Source organism: Sodiomyces alkalinus, assembly GCF_003711515.1.
Source record: "Sodiomyces alkalinus F11 unplaced genomic scaffold SODALscaffold_2, whole genome shotgun sequence".
Taxonomy (NCBI): Eukaryota; Fungi; Ascomycota; class Sordariomycetes; order Glomerellales; family Plectosphaerellaceae; genus Sodiomyces; species Sodiomyces alkalinus.
Genome location: NW_021167080.1, coordinates 6,347,957 through 6,367,506, shown reverse-complemented (window position 1 = coordinate 6,367,506; position 19,550 = coordinate 6,347,957). Strand labels below are relative to the sequence as shown.

The 19,550-nt window shown below is 54.7% G+C and overlaps 6 protein-coding genes across 6 annotated transcripts; 3 read left to right on the top strand and 3 right to left on the bottom strand.

Annotated features, from left to right (window-relative positions):
• Positions 1 to 165: 165 nt before the first annotated feature.
• SODALDRAFT_331523 (hypothetical protein) lies at positions 166 to 1,571 on the top strand. The gene is made up of 3 exons (XM_028611470.1): positions 166 to 726; positions 842 to 957; positions 1,078 to 1,571. Exons 1-3 carry the CDS (start codon positions 615 to 617, stop codon positions 1,246 to 1,248), a joined length of 399 nt encoding a protein of 132 aa, XP_028469551.1. The 5' UTR covers positions 166 to 614; the 3' UTR covers positions 1,249 to 1,571.
• Positions 1,364 to 4,642, bottom strand: SODALDRAFT_128349 (hypothetical protein). Its single transcript, XM_028606681.1, has 2 exons — positions 1,910 to 4,642; positions 1,364 to 1,786 (listed from the first exon to the last, which is right to left on the bottom strand). The coding sequence occupies exons 1-2, from the start codon at positions 4,541 to 4,543 to the stop codon at positions 1,646 to 1,648; spliced, it is 2,775 nt and encodes a 924-aa protein (XP_028469550.1). The 5' UTR covers positions 4,544 to 4,642; the 3' UTR covers positions 1,364 to 1,645.
• Positions 4,643 to 4,999: 357 nt separating this feature from the next.
• Positions 5,000 to 6,949, top strand: SODALDRAFT_128254 (dimethyladenosine transferase). Its single transcript, XM_028606680.1, has 9 exons — positions 5,000 to 5,217; positions 5,277 to 5,333; positions 5,405 to 5,542; positions 5,603 to 5,662; positions 5,793 to 5,965; positions 6,031 to 6,073; positions 6,138 to 6,266; positions 6,341 to 6,415; positions 6,481 to 6,949. The coding sequence occupies exons 1-9, from the start codon at positions 5,125 to 5,127 to the stop codon at positions 6,847 to 6,849; spliced, it is 1,137 nt and encodes a 378-aa protein (XP_028469549.1). The 5' UTR covers positions 5,000 to 5,124; the 3' UTR covers positions 6,850 to 6,949.
• Positions 6,950 to 7,322: 373 nt separating this feature from the next.
• On the bottom strand, positions 7,323 to 9,966 carry SODALDRAFT_357825 (hypothetical protein; the record flags this gene model as incomplete). Its single annotated transcript, XM_028614040.1, has 11 exons — positions 7,323 to 7,418; positions 7,476 to 7,598; positions 7,693 to 7,846; positions 7,934 to 8,005; positions 8,195 to 8,282; positions 8,530 to 8,602; positions 8,907 to 9,017; positions 9,111 to 9,300; positions 9,669 to 9,705; positions 9,746 to 9,782; positions 9,850 to 9,966. The coding sequence occupies 11 exons, from the start codon at positions 9,964 to 9,966 to the stop codon at positions 7,323 to 7,325; spliced, it is 1,098 nt and encodes a 365-aa protein (XP_028469548.1).
• Positions 9,967 to 10,492: 526 nt separating this feature from the next.
• Positions 10,493 to 15,487, top strand: SODALDRAFT_357824 (hypothetical protein; the record flags this gene model as incomplete). Its single annotated transcript, XM_028614039.1, has 8 exons — positions 10,493 to 10,708; positions 11,125 to 11,192; positions 11,262 to 11,395; positions 11,503 to 11,510; positions 11,767 to 12,100; positions 12,192 to 14,991; positions 15,128 to 15,342; positions 15,444 to 15,487. 8 exons carry the CDS (start codon positions 10,493 to 10,495, stop codon positions 15,485 to 15,487), a joined length of 3,819 nt encoding a protein of 1,272 aa, XP_028469547.1.
• A 938-nt stretch (positions 15,488 to 16,425) lies between these two features.
• On the bottom strand, positions 16,426 to 18,540 carry SODALDRAFT_322813 (hypothetical protein; the record flags this gene model as incomplete). The annotated part of the gene is made up of 2 exons (XM_028609756.1): positions 16,426 to 17,747; positions 17,889 to 18,540. 2 exons carry the CDS (start codon positions 18,538 to 18,540, stop codon positions 16,426 to 16,428), a joined length of 1,974 nt encoding a protein of 657 aa, XP_028469546.1.
• Positions 18,541 to 19,550: the final 1,010 nt, after the last annotated feature.

The following is a 19,550-nucleotide window of genomic DNA, read 5'->3' as shown; positions in this document are numbered from 1 at the left end:
AACGTGAACGGTAACCTCAATGTCCAACTGATGGCTCGTGCTCTTCTTGCATCCGGCCGATAATAACCTCCCTGAAACGATTCTACCGGTGTACCCCATACGTACCTACGTCATACTCACCTCGTCCATCAACTGCCAGCCCCGTTTCCTACCCGCCCGCCATTTCTCCAACGTCACGTCACGTACCTTGTCATCAACAACCTGGAAGGGAACCAAAGCCATAAGAACGGCGAGGGAAAGTAACTCTGACATGCATGTCTACGCAACAAATACCTGACTTACTCCGAAAATGACAACTCCGGCTGAGCGAATGACACTCACTCCCCGCCTAGCGTCCTCCTTCCCCCTTCGCTCGGTACATAAAGAGAAAGTACCAAGCTGGGAGAGGAGCCAAGTTGTTGCCTAAGTAGACCTGTGTCGCACCATCCCATCTGACGTCGTGAAACCCTTCCTTTTCCTCTCCCATCTTCACCAACCTCTCTTCGTCCAACCTACTACCTTAAATTACAAAAGCTCGATCGACTTATCCCGGCCTCACCCTCCGCCTTCGAACCGTCAACAAGAGGAACCAAGAAATCCCGCTCACCCAAAACTTCCATCCACCAACCACAATCATGTCCAAGTCCAAGGCCCCTATTTACGCAGGCCTCGCTGCTGCCAGCGGCATTGGCTACTATCTCTACCAAGCAGGCGGCCATCCCAGACCAGCCGAGAAGAAGTTCGAGAGTGAGTGATCGTCCGTCCTTGGCTTTATTCTTTCGACTTCTCCAGTAGAAGGAAAGCCTCGAGCATTGCTCGTTACACCGACCGCTACTGACACCCCTTCCTTCTCTTCGTCCAGGCGACGTTCACAAAGCCTCCGCAGACATCAAAAAGCACCTCCCCGGTCGGGATCCGGAAGCCGAGAAGACGCTCGCAGACGCCGGTGGTCGTGCTGGTGCCAAGATCGATTCAATCGTAAGCCATGCAATTGCTCGCTGGCCCCCTTTATCCTCTCTCTCTCTCTTTTTCCTTTTTCCTTTTTTTTTTTTTTTTTTACGAGAACCGTTGAGCTCACTCGGACGTCTTTGAACCTAGGCATCCGAAGCGGACAAGCAGTACTCCGTTACGAAGAGCAACGTCGAATCTTATGCTAAGGACGCCAAGGCCAACACCGTCAAGGCCGTCAACGAATTCGATCGCAAGGTCGAGGATTCCGCTTCCAAGGCCAAGACTGGCCTCTCAAGCTGGTTTGGCAGCAGCAAATAAGGGCGTTTGAGGCTGGAGGAAGCTGATATCCAGAACTGGAACTGGAACTGGAACTAAGGAAATATTGTTCCTGTGTAGGAGAATATGAATTCGCGACTTTCCCGAGTGGGATAACCATCATGGTCCCAACTTCGCATTTTTTTTCGTATCTGGCCCCGAGGCCCTGGGTCGAGAAGTGAACGGGATGGAATGAAGACGGAAACTATAGCTAATGTTTTTGTGTCTTTCAAATGAATTTTCATTAATTCCACCTCTCTTCAAAACCTTCTATTCTGCCCATTAGTGATACACCGCAGCCGCTATTGTTTTTTAGAAATAATACACTTGTAATAAACGGCGTGATTAGGGTGTTAAAGTTGTGTTACATGAAAACAACATGCAGACGCCCTCTTTACATCTAAGGGAGGCTCGCGGCTACAAGCTTCAACAGCTCTTCTATCCCCTTCCTCGCGTTCTTCGGGTTCTTGGCCACTGCCTGCCAGTACTCGCCGTGTCTGGGTTCGTTGAGGACGCACTTGGTAATTACTTCCTCACGTTTCTCCTGCAAAGATGACTGAGTTAGCTCGTCCAAGAAGTGAAAGGACTGAAGAAAAGAAGAAAAAAAGAAAAAAAATGAAAACGGAGGGGGAAGCAAAGAAATAGAAACACCGGGTGCACTCACGTCAGTACCGTGCTGGAGAAGAAACTTGTAGTACCACGCCCAGGTGTCGCCGTTGTCACTGTCCAAAACCAACGCCTTCTCGAACCAGTTCTGCGCCTTGTCCAACTTGCGTTCGCCCCAGAAAATGCGCGCGACCGCGATGAAGAGGAGCGGGTCGTTGTCCACCTTCTTGATGGCCTCCAAGCTGCGCGGCTTGCGCTGCGTCCGGGACTCGAGGTGCCAGATCTGCTCGCTCCAGAGGAGCCCGCTCTTGGGCACCTGCTGGAGCGCCCGCGCCATGAGCGACTTGGCCTGGTTCAGGTTGCCCGCGCGCCGTTCCACCCGCACCGATTCGCACCACAGCTCCGGCGACTTGGGCATCGCGAGCCGCGCCCGGTCGAGCACCGACCGCGCCTTGACCACGAGACCCGCCTTCTCCTCCAGCCGCGAGTACAGGAGCCACAGGGGCGCCGAGGAGGGCACCGCCTTGACGCCTGTGCTGTACGCCTCGCGCGCCTGCGGGATCATACCCAGGTCCTCGTAGATCTGGCCCTTGAGCATCCACAGCTTGGGCGCCGCCGGGAAGTACTGCAGGGCCTGTTGCACGAGGTCCAAGGCCGCCTCCGTGTTGCCCAACACCCGCTCGAAGACCACGCTCTTCATCCACACGCGGTCGGTCGGCGCCTTATCGCGTGCGTCCGCCAGGAGCTTCCGTGCGCGTTCTTGCTGGTCGTTCTCGGCCTCGAGCTTGACGGCCGCCAGCCAGATGTCCTCGTTGTCCGGGTTCTGGTTGAAGGCCCGCGCGAGAACCCTTCTCGCGTTGTCGACCTCGCCGGCCTGCCATTTCTCCTTGGCCAGCATCATCCACAAGACCTCGCTCTTGGGGCACGCCTCCACGGCCTTCTCGAGCACCTGCGCCAGCGAGTCCTTGGTGCCGTGGTTCCTCTCCAGGTCGGCGGCCGCCATCCAGAGCGTCCTGCTGTTGACGAATACCCGTAGCGCGTATGCGTAGATCGCCCGCGCCGTCTCGTACTTCCCGCGGTTGATGCTGCCCCTGGCGTCCTCCATCCAGGTGTCCTTGCGGTCGTCGTCTTCGTCCAGACCCCAGCCGAGGGTTTCTCGCACGATGTGCCGGCACGTTACGATGGCGCCTTCGTCTTCGCACTTCTCGGCCTCCGCGATCCATTCCTCCCGCTTCGGCATGGCCGACTCTTTCGCTAGCACGTTGACGGCACGTTTCATCATGGTGCTGACCCTGCCCTCCTCTCCGAGTTGCTCCTGCAGGCGAGCGGCGGCAATCCAGATTTCATGCGAGGTGGGTATGGCCTTTCTCGCCTTGTTCAGGACCTTTTGCGCGTTCTCCGGCGTCTCGAGCCTGGCCAGCGCCAGCCACAAGTCGAGGGAGAGAGGGATCAGCTCGGTGGCTTTGGCGAGCAGCAACCGGGCGTCTGCTTCGTCCTCTTCCAGATTGACCGCTTCCTTCCACAGCGCCTCCGAGTCGGGTATGTGGTCCAGTGCCAGTCGGATGACCCTTTTCTTCGCCCGCGGCTCGGTCTCTAGCCTCATCGCCTCGACCCACAGCGGCACCGACCGGTCGTTCTTCTTGATAGCTTCGGCGGCGATGATCTTGGCGTTCCGCTTGTCGTTCAGCCGGATGTTCTCGAGCCAGACATCCACGTTCTTCGGGCACTTCTCGCAACCTCGGGCGATGGTGTTGCGGGCGGCTACCGTCCTGCCCGCGAGCTCCTCCAAACGCGCGGCCGCAATCCAGCCTCCGGGGCTGTTGGGGTTCGTCTTTGTGACCGAGGTCAGGAGCTCTCGGACCCGGTTGATGTCGGCCACCTGCGCCTGGGCCCCGCTCATCATGCTCTTGTCGAGGCTGGTGATGTAGCCCTTCGGATCGATGCTCGTGGCGCTGCCGAGAACGCTATCGGCGCCGCCACCTTGCGAGGCCTGTTCGAGTCTCGACTTCAAAACCTTGTCGCGCGCGGCGCCGATCTTGGCAAAGTTTGTCATGGTCCCGTCGGCCCCGTCGGCACTGGATGCTATTCCGCTGTCGTCGTTGACAGTCGTCGTCATTTCGGTCGAGTCGCGGGCGGCAACCAGAACGCTGTCGGGCACCGCGTAGTGCCGTTGTCTGAGATTCTGGCGTGCTCGTTTGTTCTTGCCCGTGAGGTCACCCACTTCGGGGAGGCTTGCCCACTCCTCGTCGGTAACGGTGCTGAGGGCTCTCTTGAGATCGGCAAACTGCTGGGAGATCTTGGGGTTGTTGCGCTCGTACTCTTCGCGTTCAGCCTGTTCGCGGGCCTCGCGCTGCTTTTGCCTCCTCCGCGCCATCTTCTCGTCCACTTCCTGCCATATCCTGTCGGCCTCTTCATCGTCCTTATCATAAAGTCCGCCGGCGAAGAGGCCCACTTCGTTATCCGGATCCTTGAATCTTTCGTCATCGTCGTCGTCGTCTTTCTTGTTGTCCCCGCCGAGACCTAGTTGCGCTGCCCGCTTGGCAACGGCCTCCTTGATTTGATCCTCGCTAGGGCCTTCGCGCGCAGGACCCAAGTCGGAGCGGGTGGTGAAGCCAGTGGCTCCTCGGCCAATACCCGCTATGTAGTTCTCCGGGGCAGGCTGGCTTAGGAAGTCGCGCCGAGTAGTAGCCATGGTGTCGTCGGTGTATCTTATGATGAGCGGCAAACTCGTCGTTGCGAGAAGTGAGAAGTTGGCTAGGTTGGAAGTCACATCGGATTCGACGTCAGGCTAGCGATGTTCTTTTTTTCGTAGAGAAGAGGGAGAGGTCTGCCCGGTAGCTGGTTAGAAGTTGGAAATGGTGATGAGAGCGTCGCAAGGCTGAAGGGCCAAAATGCAAGGCGTCCCTTTCCGTACCTTACGGGGTGGGTGGTGTGTGTACAGTGGCTCTTGCTCTGTAGTACGAAGTACACGTACCGAGAGCGAAGTACACGTACGAAGCTCTGAATGTGGGGCCGGAAAAGAGTTTGGGTGGGAGCTAGACGGCCCACAAATTTCCATCTGGTGAACCGTGCGTTTTCACGAAAAGAAGAGGAAAAAAATGCCCCTCTATCGATAAGAGAGAGTACTTCGTGCTTCGTACCTCATCGAGGCAACTTTTTCTGGTTTCGACTCTGCTAACGTTCGAGGACGCCATCACCGCTTCTGACTTTTTCGGAAAAGGATCAGTGCGTTAAGACGGTGTTTCGGGACGGAATACTGCCTCATTGCGCAAAATGGGCAAAGCCAAGGGCGCGAAGCGCAACAATGCTGCTGCTTCGTCACCATACGCCAAACCACAAAAGACAAACACCATTTTCAAGTTCAACGTGCGACACCACTTGAGTCTCCTCTACAGAGTAGTTAGTATCGCTAATACACGGTCCAGACAAATGTCGGTCAGCATATCTTGAAGAACCCGGGTGTGTCCGATGCTATCGTCGCCGTACGTATGCCACACAATTACCCACGTGAACAAGACGGGACCCTCACTAATACGCTCTCCCCCTGTGACAGAAAGCCGAGCTCAAGCCTACCGACACGGTTCTCGAAATCGGTCCCGGAACCGGGAATCTGACAGTTCGTATCCTCGAGACGGCAAGGAAACTTATCGCGATCGAGTATGACCCGAGAATGGCCGCAGAGGTGACCAAGGTGCGTGGGGACCGGAGACGGATATGTTGGCCAGGTCCGAGGGCTGATTCCAATATACAGCGTGTGCAGGGAAAACCCGAACAGAAGAAGCTCGATGTGATGCTGGGAGATGCCATCAAGGTCAGTCATGCCATGGTCTGCGCTTCAGCTGGCGGCGCATCCGTTCTGGCTATTGCCAAGCACCACAAAAGGGGGAAGCCCCGGCACGGGGAAAACTAGTACAGCCATGTTTGCTGACAGGGTTTTGCAGGTTGAATGGGCGCCCTTTGATGTGCTTATTTCCAACACACCATACCAGATTTCCTCGCCACTGGTGTTCAAGATGCTATCCATGCCGAAGCCCCCACGACAGGCCATCCTCATGTTCCAGCTCGAGTTCGGGCAAAGATTAGTTGCCAAGCCGGGTGACAAGCTATACGGCCGGTAGGGGACATCAGGATCTAGGAATCTACTTGGGTGATTTGGACGTCACTGACGTCTTTACCTAGGTTGAGCGTGAACGCGAATTTCTGGGCTACATGCTCACATGTGGTGAGTGCTGGCGGCGCGACGGCTGCCCTCGCGAGTTCGGTTCGGAGGCTGACTGCAAGAGTAGATGAAAGTGTCAAAGGCGAACTTCAAACCTCCCCCTCAAGTCGACTCCTGTGTGGTACGCATCGTACCGAAACAGGGCAACGATCGCCCGAGCATCAGCTTCGAGGAGTTTGACGGCCTATTACGCATTGTATGCGAGCCCCCCCCCCCCCCCAACATCGTAATTGCATTTATTGTCACTGCTAACACAGTTCCGTTGATCAGTGCTTCAACCGCAAAAACAGGACCATGCGGGCGAGTTGGCTAGGAACAAAAGATGTGCTTGCGATGCTGGAGAAGGTAAGTTAGACACATGGTGCATTTTGCGATGAAAAAGCCATCGCGCTGACGCGCAAATTCTTTAGAACTACCGTATCTGGGCTGCAATGAACAATGTGCCCCTGGATGATTCCTTAGTGGACGGCGAAGAAGAGGGGGAGGACGAGATGATGGAAGTCGACAGCAACAACGGAGACGACGAGACCGCTGCGGTGGACGAGGATGGTAACGAGGGCGTGACGGACTTTTTTGGAAGTCAGCAGCGCGGCGGAAGTGCACCGGAGAAGACACCGAGCAAGCGCAAGAAGACCAAGGTTGCGGCCCTGGTGCGGCAAAAGATCGAGAGGGCGCTCGAGTCCACCGGCTTGACAGACAAGCGGGCGCGGCAGTGTGACGAGACGGATTTCTTGAAGCTCCTACATGCCCTCAACTCCGAAGGCATCCACTTTGCTTAAGGAACAAAGCTTGGTGTTCCTGTTCCTGGGGAGAAAGGTAAAAGGCCACGACGTTACAACTTACGGCGTTCAAGGGAGTTTGGGGCGGCATGTTTGCGAAGATCCGGTTACACGACGACCCAACATCAGGAGCATGCTCCAAAATGGATTGCAACCCGCGGGTGATTCCCATGACGACGACATTGCCGACATTGCACTGGTCAGCAACGAAGATGGGCCATTTCAATATACTTTACCACATGCTTTACTGCGACCAGTCCTCCCCCAACCACAGGTGTATCGTCACCTATCGGTCTGTTATTCTCAGTCATACGCGGTATTAGCAGTGTCTGGGCAGTGTCTGGCCAGAGAATGTTGTGGATTGCCACTGCAACGTCCACTATATCACTCACCACCGGGTCGTTTTGATCCATCTGTACGGTGTGCTTAGTATGTCTGGTGATGCCATCACAAACAACTAGTATACTCTGAATCTAGGCGCGGGTGTGCACCACGAAGGCCTCAACAGGTTCCTCATCCGACACCACAGAGTTGAGGCCCCTCTGACCGAGCATGGAAATCACGTTTTGCTATCAGACGAGCAGGATTGGACAGGAGCAAAAGAAAGGGTTACCTACTATTGCTACATAACTCAACCACATATCAAATCCGTCATCCCACCATCCCACCATCCCGCGGGCGGCCGGTTGGATTTGGGGGGTGTCGGTGCTGGTGTGAGGCACGACGTCCATATTCTCGGCTGTCATTTTCTCCCAAGGCGCACATGCACATACACTTTGCAGCCTATCTAGGATGAGCTAAGGGGTACACCAGGCAAAAATTTGCTTCTTTTGACCCTCACACGTGTGCGGGCTTCCCGCTTACTAGGCTGGGGGCGGGTTCCTGCGCGAATGGTTGGATGGTTTTGGCTATCTTGGGAATTTGAGCCAAATTAAACGTGACGCGGACCGTCGTTTTGGGGGAATCTACGGTAGGAGCGAAGCTCTGGTGGGGGTTCCTGTGTCCTGTGCCCTGTGTCCCTCCTGTCTTACTGCGACAAAATAGTCGCAAAGGACTTTATCAGCTTCCTAAAACTGGGGATCACTTGACGACGTGGCCGTCTGGCGTTCGTTGGACGGGGTGATGGATCGTTAGAGGGCAGGGGACCAACTCCCATCTGCGCCACAAAACACTGGTAAGCCTTCTCGAGGCAAAAATATTGCGGCCTTACGATTGGAAACTACTTTGTATCTTGCTGGTACAAGTGGGGGGTTTCTTTTTTTTTTACCTTTTTTTAATTTCTTTTTAAGAACAACGGGTGATTTGAAGAGCATGTGCCCTGTCAAGAAGGCAAACGAGATGAGACGTTTTTCGTCGGGACTTGTGGCGTTGCCGCAATACACTTGTATGGCTGAGGACGATCAAGAAACGGTCCACACCCATGTGGCGCGGCACTGGGTGGACATGTCACATACACGCCACGTCACACTGTCGCGCAATGTCACCCTAACTCAAGGGATGGAGGCTATGAAATCATGACGTGGTCAATATGATCCTCCGTTAACACCGAAACGGATTCTACTAATTACGGAGCAGATGAAGCCTGGATCCGGAGTGGAACATTGAGAAGACAACACGACACATCGTATGTCGAATAATTATAAATTGCCATAGCCGACTTCGCCGGGGGAACGAATGTACCGAGCACCGTAGAGTGCGGAATCGGTACGTAGCCTCGGCATTGTATGAAAGGGGAGCGGGAGGAAGCGCCCGTCTGGTGTGCGAAAGAACCCGTCAGCTCCGTCGGTCGGAACGGAAATGTAGAGACCTCAACACAAATTTACGTTTATTCGTATTAAGCAATCCCCACCTCCTCAGTACCTATGTACGTGTACGGTAAGGTAGGCCCAGTACCGGTCCATTGTGCACATGTTGGACAAAACCGTTGCTGATATAAAACAGAACGAGATAGAATGCGGCTAATAAAAGACCCGATATCAAGATCCGTACGAAGTATTTGTACAGAAAACGGATTATTTTCGAGGTCCCTTTTCCGATATCGCTCATCGTGTCAACACGTGCGTGATTTCCAGGTTGTTGTGATTATCGTCATCACTATCCCCCCCCCCCCCGGCGACGACCAACTTGGGCAAGTCATCGTACTTCATATCGTCCAACCGATTATTAGGCTGTGTCCATGAACTCAGCGAACCCAGTGTCCTAGCTCTAGGGGTAATAGCAGGGAAACCATGGGGCATTAATTCGCTACCATGCCTACGTACAACGTCGTGCATCAAATTACCTAGATGCCTGCCTGCTGCCAACACCCACGTTGTCGCGATTCTGGCTGGCAGATGAGGCTGCATATTTCCCCAGGGGGTTGCAGGGAAGTTGGGGAAATTACTGACCCAGCTCTCACCGGACTGGCGGTCAAAATATTGGAGGGTAACATCGACAGTGACGTGTAGGATGCTGGTTGGGGAGTTAATTAGGGCGGGCCGCAGAGAGGCCCTGTACGGAGTACTGTGCGTGTGTACGAAGTAGGTATGCGGATAGTGTATTTTGTTTTGTTATTTTGTGTGTACGGATATATCCAAGCATATCCATATGTCAATTCAGGTAGGTAGGTAATTATGGCTATATGGAGTTTCGGTGTGTCCCTGGAACTGTCGGTGTAACAGGACGGCAAAATGTGGACGAAATACAGTGTAGATTACTCTGAACTCTAGGAAACCATTGTGTTTTCAAGGCCCACACAGCTAGCTGTCCTCTCGACGGACAGAAGGTGCTTCACTATATAATTTCGTATTGACTACGTTACCTACTCTACGTTACTCTACAAACGAAAGATGAGGAGGTCAAGGACATGGCTTGGCCCTATGATGGGAAATTCCTGTTGACGGCCCAATGGACCGACCTGTCAGGTTGTTCCGGAAGACCCGCGGTCCCAGACGCTAAGCACAATTGGCAGCAACGATGTCTTCTCAAGAACGAAAGAAAGAAAGTGAGTCGCAAAGTTACTGAGCGTTGACAGGCAATATCCCTGCCGGGGATCCCAACAAGATGCCCGTGACAGAAAACAATAAATGTGGCCGGCAAACTCCAAGCAATGGCAGGAACCGAGGGATTGGGTGGCATTTGTCCACGAAGTCCGCGTATCCGTGACTATTTCTTCGTAAAATACCTGTATTCTTTGACTCGTCTTATTCTCCGGATCAATGTTAAAAAGACAATTAAAAAGAGCAGCCACCCTAATGTACATACACCCGGGTTGGTCCACTTCCATTCAATACAACACTATGGAAGGACATGTCATAATTTCGGGGCCTCGAAAGGGGGCAAGGGAATCTGTCTCCTTTGGGCATTTGCTCATCGACCGCTCGGCAGATCTGGCGCCAAGGATGAATATAATTTCAGGTCCTGAGCATCCGAACACACGAAGTATTAATTAAAACGGATAAGTAGTAGAGGACGGCAATATGAAACTGGGAGGATGGAACGAGATAAAACAAATAGGGATACTAAAGCAGTCTGTAATAATGAAGCAGTCTGTGTCCGTCGGAAAAGTACCCTATAGAGTCAGAATCTTGTCTGAAGAAAGGAAGGAAAGAAAACAAAGAGGGCGGAAGATGGATTGAGACTCCCTTTGGAAGCAGAAAGCAGAATGGGTGACGAACAGTCCAATGCAAGGGGGCCGAATAGACCTGGGGACTCTATGATACTTGGAGACTGGCTCTCAACCGCTACCTGTTTGTGGGCCGAGAAGTATTTTCGCCCTCCTACACGCCCCGTGTACCACGCCGTTCTCCAATTCCCTGTGCGACCCTTGGTCGTCACAGCTGCAGTTCCCTTCAATCCTTCCAGGTACCAGTGGGGCAAGGTACCTAGATACCTAAGGTAAGGTATGATGAGACAGCTCATAGAGTACCAGGAGGTACGGGTACAAAAAACACGGATGATTTGACGGATTGGATTCGAAGTGGCTAGTTCCGAAAGAAACTGGAGGGGGCTCGATAGTGTACCTTGGTTATTCACCACATTAAGTGTGTGAGAAGTGACTTCTTATAGGTTTAGGATACTCATGTACTCCGTACCCCTGCCGGCAACGCTGTTTCTAAGAGTGGGGGCAGCTTTCACTGAAATACTGATACATAGAGTACAAATGCTTAGTACCAAAGCTACCTTACCAAGACAACGGCTTGACCACGACGCCCTGAGCCGAACAGTACCTTACCTTACCTTATGAAATATGCGTAAAAACAATGACGCCCCTGAAGACTGCCGAGACTTGACTAGAGTGACTGGACTGGCCTGTGGGGTACCGTTGGGGCAGGAGTTTCCCGTTGTGTCGCTCACTGGAATCCGTGACCTTTGTAGTCGTAGGTACGTTGTATCCCCCGGCTTCTAAATTTCCCTGACAGTTGGGATCCCAGCTTTTTTGTTTTCCCCCCGTCATCCTCCAGGACGCAAGACGACGACATCATTCATCATCATCGCCACAACCTCCACCACTTCGACAGCCAGACTCCTCCCCCCCTCCTTCCCCTCTCTTTCCAGGAGTTACTTCGTACTGCGAAGTAGATTCAAAGAGAAGACTTTCGCTATCATCCGGTTGTCGTTTAAGGTTCTTTCTCACATCCAATTAGCTCGACTAATCTCACCGTTGCTGTGCAGTGAGTGCAGTGCACGTAACCTGCAGAACTCCACAACAACGCTCCCCCCAAATCGTATATCCTCGAGGTATCCTCTATCCCGGTACCTTTCTCCCCCATTTTCCAATCCCACGTACAACGTACTTGCGTACAGTATCGTTCTTCTTATTCGAACGTACAAACGTACAACAAGCGTCCAATCCATATTTCTCGAAAGACTCAGACCCCCCCGCGTTCCCTCGACCCACCACGACTTGCCAACCAACAAACCAAACCTGTCGACTAGAACAACGGATACGGCAACCATCTGACCTCAACTCCTGTTGTACCCTACGACTACGTTTACGCTTCTCTCACACCGTTGACTGCTCACATCTCCCGTCAAAAGGTCACCAAGAGCTGCGGCCACCCACCCGCCCACGCGAGTTCCCTGTCTCCTATCACATCACCACCCCCACACGTCCCTGGAAGCAGACGCCCGAAACCCCCTCGCAGTACTGCAACGAACGCTGGCGCCCCAAACATCGCGAGGAACAGTTCTGTAGGAGGGCAGTCTTGTCGATCAGATCTCAAGCCATCGTTCCACCATCTCGTCTTTCGCTCCTTCCGACGCATCGTCCGTCCTCCGCGATGATTGCCCGGTCCCGTACCTATAACTCTCGTCTCCCTTAGAAGCTGAAACCCACGGCTGTGTGATCTGGCATGCGGCAGAGGTCGAGAAATTACGGCCTTCTCTTTGTTGTTACTGCTTGTTTCGGTTCTCCCCTGCCACCATGGACAGGTCGACCAACTCGTCCACAGGCAGCCTGAACGCTGACCCTCAAGAGTCTTCTGGGCTGCCTGACGCGTCGCGCGTTCCTTCGTCGTCCACTCTTCGGAGCCGATACTCCAAAGATTCCTCTAACAGCAACTCGCTGAACCGGTCTCCGCTTCCATCTCGAGATCCTTCCCCATCTCGACTACAGCCTTGGTCATCTGCTACCGCCAACACATCCAGGTCTAGGAGGAACAGTCAAAACGACACGAGTCCGACCCGCACTCCTAAGCCTACCATCTCAGCGCCACCTCTGGGCTCAAGGACCCTTTCCCCAGCCACGACGCCCACCCTCCTCCCAGTCTCACAGGACAGCAGAAACCGGCCTGCTGCAGCCCCGCAGAAGGCATCCGATCACGGCCGGGCGAGAGAAAACCCTCGCTGGCCCGTCTCTCCTCGCTTGCGCTCGCCTCCTCCTCAGCTCAACAGACCCGTCGTTGCTTCTCTGCGACGTAACGAAACCGACCCGCCGGGAATCAGCCTGCAGCGCCCGACTCCCTCCATAGATAATGCCCCGACCATGTCCGAGAGCGAGACGGAAGACTCTCAGACGCACTCCGGCGTGCGTACTCCAGCCGTGGCGAACAGCTCAACTCTCGAGACGGTCCAAGAAGTCAGCCAGCCGAATTCACCCGGTCCACTCGATGCAGACTTGGAGAAGATCAACGAGAAGCTGGCCGACGAAGCTTTGACCATGCCCGCCTACCCTGTACTCGCAGAGAACAAGAATCATCTGAGGCTTGCACGGGGTACCGAGAGCGGAATTGACAGCGCCAGCACCAGGGCGGATTCGAGGAGGTCTCGAAGCTCTGCCCCTCCCCCAACAACATCCCGGCAGTCCAGCGCTGTATCGGCAAAGCAAGGCAAGAACAAGCCCCCGGGAGACGGACCGGCCCAGACCATGATCGTGGAAACCGAGACGGTAACGTCCATTCCCCAAATGGCTTTGGGGCCAGGGTCCAAAATGGAGAACGGTGGCACTGGCACTCTCCGGGCAAAGCCGAGTACGGAGACCATTAAACCCAAGAAGGAAAAGAAGAAGAACAGCCGCAAACAGCCGGCTGTGCCTGCTGGTACTGGTGAGACACCACACCTCTTGTCGAATGTCGTTCAGTACAAGCTGCGCCATCATCAGTCGATGCGATCAGTGTCTGTAGCGACTGATGTTAGCGTGTCCCCGACAAAGTCGTTGCAGGACGAGGCAATCTCCCCGCACGGTCGATTGCCCAACGTCGTTAGTTCATACCATATTAGCAGTTTACTGACTAAGCCACGTCCAGCATCCTCCAAGGCCGACATTTTCGAAGCCAAGGTTGCGAGTGCCGTCGACGAAGCCGACTCGTCCGACTCGGAAGAGACATTTGTCTACGACTCCAATCCACCCGACGGGGGAGACCGGCCGCGCCGATTTCACCATTCGCGGACTCCGAGCGCCGCCTCCATGGCTAGCCAGGTCGACCGCTCGGCCATGCGATCCATCCATGCTGTCATGGAGAGTGGCGCCAACCAGGCCCCGCCCTTGAGGAAGGGGATGAAATTCGTCAACACCTTCGCCGGCGGTGAAGCTCCCATGATCGGCGAAGAGGATGGCGACGGCAGCGCGCGGAGCACGACGGGCCCTGGGTCCGGTCGAGGCACCACCCGTCGCCATCATAACCACACGCACATTGGCCGTTGGGGCCGTAACGGCGCCAACTCTCACACGTCTCTGTTCGACAATGAATCTCCTTTCCCCAACGCGGCGCGATCCAAGCTTTCGGGTAACCAGTCTCGCCACTCGTCGAACCCTCCGAGCCCTCGGATGACTCATCAAACCTCCTCGACCCGTGGAGGCATCAGTTCGGCAAAACGGTCGCTCATGCCCGGGCAGTCTTACGATCTGGACGATACCACCGGGGCCGATGACGAACGGACTCCGTTGATCTCCCCCACGGTGCGGCGGGGACGGAATAGGCGCAACTATGTGGACCTGCGCCACCTCGAATGCCAGACATACAGGCAAAAACCTTCGTACCTCAACCGCTTTGCCGCATGTTTGGTGGTCACGATGATGCTCCTGCTGGTCATCACCGGGGCCATCGGGTTCATGTTCGCCACATCACAGCCGCTCACGGATATCGAGCTTGTATCGATTAAGAACGTCGTCGCCAGCGATCCGGAACTCATGTTCGATATAGCGGTCAAAGCGCACAACCCGAACATCGTCGTCATTGCTGTCGACCAAGCCAATATCGAGGTGTTCGCCAAATCCCCCCGTGCCGGAACCGACATGGACTGGTGGAAGTCCCCACACGGTCCTAATGACCACGACGGCACGGACTCCGATATCCACATCGAGGACGATCCACCTTATGAACCACCCGATGACGAGGCGGCTCCGAACATGCATCTCGGCACCATTACCGAGTTCGACAGCCCTCTTTCGTTCGAGGGTTCTTTCTTTAATAAGGGCGTGTCCACCTCTACCGGTGGTATGAGGCTTTCCTTGCCCGGTAATCACTCGGCGGGTGGCTCGGAACGTTGGGGACGCATCATACAGGATGATTTCGTACTCGTTCTCAAGGGCGTCGTGCGATACACTCTTCCCTTGAGTCAACGAGTAAGGAGCGCATCTATAACTGGACGGACGACGGTCAAGCCAAACTCGGCCAGCAATCCATCCCTCAACACGACGCTACCCTGGAACGGGAGCGACCCGTGACAGTTGCTCTGAGCAGCTAGCCTATCTCGAAAACATTTTCCTTTGTTCTTTTCTTTTGTCTCTTTCTTTTTTACTTCAATTTTTCTATGTATTGCTTGCATACTGAGCGTTGTATGACACGGCATACCCGAGCAATCGAGGCGTTTTGCGGCAAAACTTTTCAACATTGGGCGCATTTGGCGCACGTATGGGATGGGCAGACGATGAGGCGCTCCACGAGCTTCAAATCCCCGAAGAGAAGAGGAGGGGCAATATTCGGAACCACACAACGTATCAGATGTTTCAAGTGGCGAAGCTCGGGAGCAATCGGCAGCGTGGCATTGTTTTCATTCGTGGCATGGCTACTGGTTTGCCTTGTCGCCTTCTGGCCCGTCGACCTTTGTTTTTTTTTTTTTTTTCGTTTTCCCCTTTGCTTTTCTCACTTCATCTCTTTTTTGCTCTTTGCTAGATGGACAAAAGTGGCAACTACAGTGTAATTGTAACGACCTCTAATGACACGACAACGCAGAGAAGATGGCCTTGGTGGTCAAGAAACAAAAGGAAACCCTTGGAGGAGGAGAGAGGGGGGCGGGCCGTGAAGGCTTGCCAACGAATATTGAAATCAGAGATATGGAATCAACTCGGGGGAAATGATGCTGTATATACTTTATTTCTCCGCAATGGGGTATTATATTTATTTATCCTCCAATATCTCCTGTTGCTGACATCCTGTGATGAGTGGTCAACTGGACAGGGGAATACGGCCACAGGAACAAGGCTATATATATAGCCTTAGCTAGACAACTACGAAGTGCAATACTCAGACCCGAAGAGAAGACGCAAAGCTCAGGACGTGCCTCATGTGCATTCTATGGTACTCTTGATCATATTAGAGGCGGCCGGGAAGACGCACCTCAGAACAGCGTGACACCATTAATCATCCAACTGCGTATCGACCAAAAAGAAAAGCCCAGAACAAAAAATAAAGAAGCCCCGAATGCTCGTGAGTCTACATAATAGGAGAGAAGACAACGGAAGACTTTGAAGACAGGCTTTGATACAGAGGGTTGCAACAATTTCCCGGCATTATCTCTTGCTCATCCACTTCCGAAGGAGAAAAAGAAAGAAAGAAAAATAGAAATACAAAAAAAGGGGGGCGGGGGGGCCATGGAAGAGGAAAAGACGAGCCGTGATTTGGAAGAATAGTCCATCCAAGCCCACCAAACCGCGCGACCGGGCGCATATGACAAGTTTCTTTCCCGTCCCCTCCCCTCCCGATTGCGCCAGCTTGATTTCACGTACTCCCTGCTCCCCCAATGCCTCCCAAAAATGCGTGAGAACAAACGGGTAAAGAAAACACAAGGCTTCGATGCAATGGGGGGGTATATATGAGAAAAAGAACAAGCCAAAGGCGGAGGGAGAATATGAGTGCCATCACCACTTCTCAACAGCTACTCCGGCAAAGCTTGACCCACACCCGAGGTCCCAGCTTCGGGTTCCTTCTTTTGTGCGGCCCATCCGCTGGCCCAGCCCATCCAGCTGGACCGCTTGTTCGCCGGCTCGGTCTTCGTCTCGGCCTCCTGCACCAGGCGCAGCGGACGCGGCTTGTTACCGGCCAACGTCGTCTGCTTATCGTGGTGGCTCCGCGGCGGGCTGACCTGGGGAGGGGGGGTGGATGCATCCCCCGCGCCGACGACGGAGGCCGAGTCGCCGCTGGTGCTGCTCGTTTCGCTCCGCATGCCGGGGTAGTTCCCGGTGGACTGGTGGTGGTGCGGGGTTCCCACCGTGCTGCCGATCGATTGGCGGGGGTTGGCGCTGGCGCTGGCGCCCATGAAGAAGGTCTGCGAGTGGCGTGGGGTCCCGAGGGTTGGGGACGTGGGGCTCTCGAGCGGGCCTCGGTACATCTGGTTCACGAGGCTGGCGGCTACGGGGCCGAACTGTTCGCTCATCGGCCGGCTGGCGCGGCGGGTGCTGGTGTTGCGGGTCAGGTTGCCGATGGGGATGCGTGGGGCTGTGTCGGGATCCTCGTGGGCGGAAGAGGATGGGGCGGCGGCGGTGGGATTGATGGACATGGGTCTCGGGCGTGGCTTTCCGGTGCCGATAGCAATGGACTTGACACGTTGCAGGACGGAAGGGCCGGCGGCCGAGGGCTTTTCCGACGGCGGAGGCGGGAGGTCCTTATTCGTGTTCGCCGGCGCGGCGGGCTTCACGTCGGCGGTCTGGTCCAGGATGTGCTCAAAGTCCTGATGCTGGAGCAGGCGCTCGATGATCTTGTTGATGTAGAGGGTCAGGGCCTTGTTCTGGTCCTTGGCGGTTTTGAGCTCGGTCTCGAGGCGGCGGTACTCCTCGTTGTTGGTGTTGTCGGCCGCTTCCGAGTCGGACAGCTCGTCGGCGAGGCTGGTGCCGCCCTGGCGGCCTTCGAGGGCGTTCAGGGCATCCTGGTTCGCGGCGGCGCTCCCCATGTAGCTGAAATCGTTCTTGGAGAAATCGCCGTTGAGGGTCTTCTCTTGCAGGAGAAGCTGGTAGCTCTCGTTGTCCTCCATGAGGCGGGCATTGGCCATGCGAGCCTCCATCAGCTGCTTCTCGACCTCGTGGACACGGCCGCCGCCCGAATTCTGCGCCTCGACGAGCTTAATCTGAGCCTCGGCCAGCTCCAGTCGAAGGGATTCGATGAGCTTGTCTTTTTGCAGGACGAGTTTAGAGCTGCTGCGGGAATCGCTGCGGTGGAGGGAGGAGGGCGGGGCGAAACCTCCATCGACGGAGGGCGATTGTGCTAAATCGTGGGGCCGAAATGTTAGTACTTTATATGGCAAGGTTGAAAATGAATCAAGAGGGAAACGAATGAAGAACAAAAAAAGAGAATAAACCAATAAAGAAAGAGGATGGAGTTTTAGAGAAGGGAACAAACACGCACTCTGCCTGGAGGGCCTGCCCTCTTCGTCACTGTTGGCCTTCTGGGCGAGACTATCCTTGAGTCGTTGGATAACCATCTGCATCTCCTCCTCACGGTTGGCCATATCCTCCTTCTCGCGGGTCATGGCGCTGCGCTCGGCCTCGTAGATGGCCTCCATCTCGCGCACCTGGCGGGAAATCTCTCTCTTCTCGTTGCGCAGCGTCTCGATCAGCTCCTCGTGTTCGTGGACCTTCTCTTCCAGCTTGGCCGACTCCTCCCTGGCATCGTCGAAGCGGGACTGCAGCACCTCGGCCTGCCGGCGGTATTGTTCCGAGGCAAGCTCGGCCTTGGATAGGCGGTCCTTGACGTCGTCGAGCTGGGCGACGAGGGCGGCGCGGGTGTCTTCGTCGAAGTCGGGCGAAGGGAGGGAGGAGGAGGTGCTGTTACTCCCCAGCATGGACTCTCTGCGGCCGGCGGTGGCGGCGGCGGCGGCACGGGCGGAGACTGGTGTGCCGGTGCGAAGGGACCTCGAGCGAGCAAGGGCACCCGGACTGGAGACGGAGGCGGAATGACGGTGTAGAGGCCGGGATGGCGTCGGGCTGGGTGAGGAGCCAGGTTCGAGGGATGTTCGGCCGCCGGTGGCAGCAGGCGGCTTTTTTGTGGCAGCGGACATGTTACCTTCGCACGTTTCGGGTTTTGAATAAAAATAAAAATCTTTTGATGCGATGGTTCGGGTCGGCTTGTCGAGAGAGGGCCCTGGTGAGTGAGAGGAGGATTTGTTGGTTTTGGGTGGCCAGGAGGTGCTGGTTCTATAGTGGCACAACAAAGGCGGTCAAACGGAACTCGGGACTCGATTGCGCGGGGAGCGAGGAATGCACAGTGGTATAATGGGTTCAAGGAAAAGCAACAATTGAAGAGAAGGGCTGAAAGAAGATGGATCAAAATGATGGGAGTGATATGACTACAGAAAGGAGGCTCGAGTCAAAGACAGCGTGTGTTTTTGTTTCGTTTCACCCAAATCCACCCCTTGAGGTACCTCGAAGTTGTAATTAAGTACAGCGTAAGGCAAGGAAGGCGTTGAACGGGTCGGGTACAATATACGATGTTACGGATGAGTAAGGTGCCTTAATAACGATAGGGGTATCCTAACGGTCGGGTTCGGCTCCTGATTCGTTGGGATCCAAGGGGGGCAAGTCCTTCGGCGTGTCAGGGGGTCGGCGGTGATGCTCCGTTGGGGAACGCGTCGGCAAAATTAGAGGGAGCTAACAATGCTAATAATAATGTTAATGTCGGATGAATCAAATCGCGTGGACAGCTAGCTGCACAGCTGTTGCTGACTGTTAATAATAAGTTTCTCCAACCGGGCACTCGTCACAGTCACAGTCACAGGCAGTACGTCGTACAGAGTACCTTAAATACACCGTGTTCCATGGCTTATACCCAAGTCAGGCAACGTGTCAAGTGTCAAGGTGTAAGGTATCCTGTTGATCACTCTGGCAATTTACACTTTGTGGTTCTGATCTCTGATACGTATTATCAAGGACTAGGAGACATGTGAAACCCACCACTGTTATCCCATGTCACGCATAAACGAGTATAAAGTTGTTTTAATTAGAAACCAGAAGTTACGACCTTGTCCTGTTAGGCAGTGTGTGCAGGGAGAATGCCAGACAAAGACGGAGC